Source organism: Otolemur garnettii, unplaced genomic scaffold, assembly GCF_000181295.1.
Source record: "Otolemur garnettii isolate 467f Iridium unplaced genomic scaffold, OtoGar3 scaffold00006, whole genome shotgun sequence".
In the NCBI taxonomy this organism is placed as follows: domain Eukaryota; kingdom Metazoa; phylum Chordata; class Mammalia; order Primates; family Galagidae; genus Otolemur; species Otolemur garnettii.
In genome coordinates this window covers 7,350,468-7,355,227 of record NW_003852401.1, presented here as the reverse complement: position 1 = coordinate 7,355,227, position 4,760 = coordinate 7,350,468, and the positions used below count along the sequence as shown (strand labels likewise).

General features: G+C 43.8%; 1 protein-coding gene across 1 annotated transcript in view; it reads right to left on the bottom strand.

Moving 5' to 3' along the window:
- The window catches only part of MLLT3 (MLLT3, super elongation complex subunit), a 264,740-nt gene extending 264,541 nt beyond the window's left edge, over positions 1–199 (bottom strand). The window contains exon 1 of the mRNA XM_012812784.2: positions 188–199. Within this exon, the coding sequence (XP_012668238.1) occupies positions 188–199 (12 nt within the window). The remainder of the gene's footprint in view (positions 1–187) is intronic.
- Positions 200–4,760: the final 4,561 nt, after the last annotated feature.

Sequence of the window (4,760 nt, the reverse complement as noted above, 5' to 3'; positions counted from 1 at the left end):
GGGGGGGGGGGTGCGGGAGGAGGGGAGCGGAGGCTGAGGGAGAGGCAGCAGCTCCCTGCAAGCCGTACCAACCTTTCTCTAATTGGAACCGCGGAGCGCTGGCGCTGTCTGGGCTGCGGCGGAGGCGGCGCAGGGCGAGGAAGGAAAGGGGAGGAGGTCTTTTATTATTATTTTTGCATGTACTTACCGAGCTAGCCATGCCTGGGGGCCCGGAGGTTTGCTGGGGTGTTGTATGGTACCCCCCTCCCCCGCCCCCCTCAGCTGTAATTCATGAAGAAGCTGCTATGAATGAGAGCGCGCCCAGGAGCGGAGGGTAGATGGCGGACATTCTCTGCCTTTTTCCCCCCCGCGCTCGCTTGCTCGCTCGCTCGCTCGCTCGCTTATTAAACTCAGCCCCAAAAGCAAAAGCAGCAGCAGCAGCAGGCAGCTCCAGGGCCAGAGGATGATTCCGGAGCATGCGCCGTGGAGCCTGACACCCGGGCTCCGAGCCTCACGGGGCGGAGGGAGGGCTCGCGGGCGGGGCGGAGCGCGCGGGGAGGCCAAGGGAGCGAGCCAGGGGGAGCTCGAAAGAGCCAATCACCGGCCACCTCCCGAAACCCCGGCTGCCCGCAGCGCCACACTGGAACGCCTCGCTTAAAGTAACAGGTTCCTGCTGGGGGTATGAGAGAGGGGGAGCTGGAGTGGGGACAGCGGCCAGCTGGGGAGCCACCCCAGCCCCTGAGTAAACTCCGCTCGCCCTACAATAAAAAACGGATTAAAACTGCTGGAATGTAGCCACTGCCTACAGCCCCCAGCAGCCGGAGAAGGGGTGTTAAATCAAGTCTTTGGCGTTAGTTAGCACGCACCGGGAGGGAGGAATGGGCTTTCTTTTACTTTCCACCACGTATTTTTGTGGTTTTGTGCTGAAAAGGCAAGAACTCACACCCAAACAAACTTATTTAAAGAGAGAGCGAGAGAAATGCCACCCTACAAAAACAAGCATCAAAATAGCAATCGCTGAAGCTGTTATAACTCGCAACAATCCCCTGGCCCCCTTCCCCATCCACTCGCAGACACCCGCCCACCACCTTGCTCCGCGCCCTACTGCCACCGCCACCGAAAATTTAAAAAATGAAATGAACAAGAGAGAAACGAAAATGCTATTTCCTTCCAAGAGGACGCCTTCCTTGTTGGTAATCCCTGGCTGGGAAGCTTCAGAAAGTGTTGCCCAGGTGAAGGCGAGGCACCAGGGAGCGCAGGGTGCAGACCCTCGAGGACCAGACTTGCACTTGTTTTCTCCGGGAGGCTTCCCCTCCTAACAGTCTGCTGAGTTGCATCAGAACGTGGAGGATTGTCCTCTGAGGACGCGCGGGGCAACTGGGAGTCTTAAAATAGCAGACAAAGTTAATACTGACTGTAATATGCATAAATTGGATTGTAATCTTTAGGCTTATTGGTGACAGCCAGCGTAATCCATCTCTGGTTATTAATCCGGTTAGGTTCCCAGAGATAACCAGTCAAAAGAGTGTTCCCGGAGTCGCGCCCCTGCAAATATTCTCACTCGGGTTGCATCGGTCTCAGCGGCCGCGGATGGAACTGCGCAGCCACGCGTGGGACGAGGAGAAGAGGATTGACTAGCTTCCTTTAGAAACGCAGATGATCTTTTAAAAAGAAACAGATAAGATCTAGACGATTGATTTGAAAGTGAAATATGGGTGTGACTTTGGTTCGTTAAATAAAGATCCTTGCATTGTCCCAGCTCTTATACCTTTTTGCCATTTTTATCTTTTCTTCGCTCCACTTTTTCCCTCGCCTGCCAATTTCTTTCTGTAACTTTTCCTTCTCTTCTCCTTGTCTTTCTTCTTTGTCTCTCTTCCTCTCTCTGACCCTACTTTCTTGCTTTTCTCCTTTTCTTCTTTAAAACCACGAAAGCAAGTTTTCTTGCTCTTGGGTTGAGAAGAGCAGATTGGGGAGAAGGAGGTTTCCTGGGGTACTCGGAGTTCTGTTAAATATCAGTTCTCCAGCTGCTCCCAAAAAGATAATGGGAATCAGGGTGATCCATTTTAATTTCCAAGCCAGCAAGCTTCCAACTGGAGAAGTTAGATTCCCCCCAAACTGACCCTGTCCTCCCGTTACAATCAAGAAACTTCTTTCTATTGAGGACCCCAATTCTTCCCAGCTTTCTACAGAATTTAGCACAGAGTGGAGCAAAGTGGAGGGAGAAATATTTTAATCTAAGTTCAAGGGCTTATCTTTCTCAGCTGACACACATGAGCATAAATGTATATTAACTTGTAGGTACGTGTGTAGCTCTGTGTGTGTGTGTATATAAGGACTAAGTTTTCACACACAGACAAGCTGTGTGGATAGTATTTACGTGAAGGGTGCACCTCCTTGCCACACTTTATTAAGTTTTTGATAAAATAATAAAATTGGAGAGTTCTTCGTAATAATAATATTGGAAACTGAAGGTTATCTGACTGTGCCATTAATAAAGCCATTTCCTATTAAGCAGTAACTTACTAGCAGCGAGTGTTGCTCAGGACACAGGTGAAAAACAATTCCCCTTTTGAGTTGATGTCAGGGTTTGGCTAACTTCTTGCCAGCTACCGGGACTCTTTCGGGATTCTCGCCAAAATTTGTACTCGCAGGAGGGATTGATGTCTGCTTACTGAATAATTCGGATTTACTCCAGCAATCACAATTAAGCCATAGAGTCTGAGAAGGTCTTTTCCTAACCCGGTCTTTTTTCAAAGAATGCTTTAAAAACCGAATGCACGGTCATTCCCAATCTCCAAACACTGGAAATTTAGATCCGTCGGTAGATGGCGCACAGAGTCCTTCCAGGACGTCCTTATGTGACCCCTTTACAACAAAAAGACCAGGAAGGGGAGAAAAGAAAAAAAAAAAAAAAAGAACACACAAGCCTGAATACTCTAGATTCAACTTTGGACAAAGGAACTTATGCCTGTCTTTCAGTTTATTAATTATAACCTAGTTTAATAATCTTGCTATTAAAAGCAGTCAAAATAGAAATAAGAAATTAATTTCCAATCTAGCATACCAAGGAGATCGTCACACTTCCAGGTGAAGATGAAAAACAACCTTTTGATTACTTGACAATGTAGTTATAGAAAATACTCTGAAAACAAATTTTCAAACAAACTTCAGTTCTAAATACCACATAATAATAATTAAAATTGAAGTAATGAGGGATAAAACCATTTACTTATCCAAAGAGTAATTATCTTACCAAAATTCATACTGTAGTGACTTTAAGGAGAAGAAAAAGAAAACAACTGATGTTATATCAAATAAAAATCATGATGAAGAATAAAAGAGGCTCGTGCCTGTGGCAGATCTTAAATTTTCTCTTGATCTCCACCACCACCACCATCACTACTTACTACTGCCCTATATTATTTCATTTAGCTCCAGTTTTTTTGTTTGTTTTGTTTTGTTTTGATGTTGTCTTTGTTTTTGAGACAGGGCCTCTGTCTCTTGCCGGGTTAGAAAGTGGTGGTGCCCTCAAAGCTCAGTACAACCTCAAATACCTGGGCTTAAGTCCTACCACACCAGAGTGGGATGTATAGGGACTGTTTGTTCAGGCTGATCCTGTACTCCCGACCTCAAGCAATCCTCTATTCGCCTTGGCATCCCAAAGTGCTGAGATTACACTTGTGACCCACTGCACCTGGCTCAGTCTTTTTATTTGCAACTGTTCAGTTTGGAAGCTGAGGCCAGTTTCATTTGGATGTTTCTTACAAAACAAAAAGAGAACTTTTAAAGTGTGATTCGTGTGTTCAGGAAGATTCTAAAATAAATTTTATCAATTTATTATGATAGACTATTGATGCACAAACTCAAAAAATCAAATCAATAAAAATGAACCACTAACCATTCATTTTCTCACCTTTGCTGTATGGAGGAGGGTGGAGAAGATTCATGGGGAAAAGACTGAATAATCAGACAGATATTTTGAAACAATTAGATTCAAAATAATTAAGGGATTTTCCCTTATAGTGTACTTTTTGGTGTATTTCATGTGCGTATTTATTCACCAAAACAATTCCACATGTCAGGTAGGTTCTAAAAATCTAAGAATGACAGGGTCTGGCCTGGAGTGTATAACCCAGAGGAGAAGTTTCACCAAAATCATTTCTTTTCATTTTTTAAATTTCTCACTAAATTTGGGACAGAGACATGTGTCACATATAAGCAAGGAGCAGAGAACTCAGGCATGGCACACACACCCCAAGGACAAGAAAAACAGTAGCACAAGATTAGAAGCCTCCAATTCCACCTGTTAATACTTAAAAATAAGAGGGCTAGATATCATTCCTATAACAGCAGCCAATTCCTAATTTTCTTTTCCTTGACCTGAATGAAGTATTATCTGTGTTCACTTTGTTGCAGCTCTTTCAAGAAAAAGTATATCCTACAATGAAAGAAAGCTAAGTCTTTTCACAATCATGAGTAAATTCTCTCAGTTGAAATGGTCTTCCGGTTCCTTACGGAAATTTTTGGCTCAAAATGTTGCATGTTTAACACCAGAATAGTAAAAATCATAACTACTTTGAAAAAAAATTACTTTGATATCTACTTAAATACTTAGTCTAGGACCATTTTCAGAGATAAGAAAAACACAAAGCTTTTTTAAACACCAATGCCTCTTCATGTGTAAATTATTCCCTGAGAGTAATTTAAGCAATGCACTTATACATTTAGAAGACAAGAGTACTTCCACAGTAATAATTTATTAATTTAGTGGGCTGTATCCC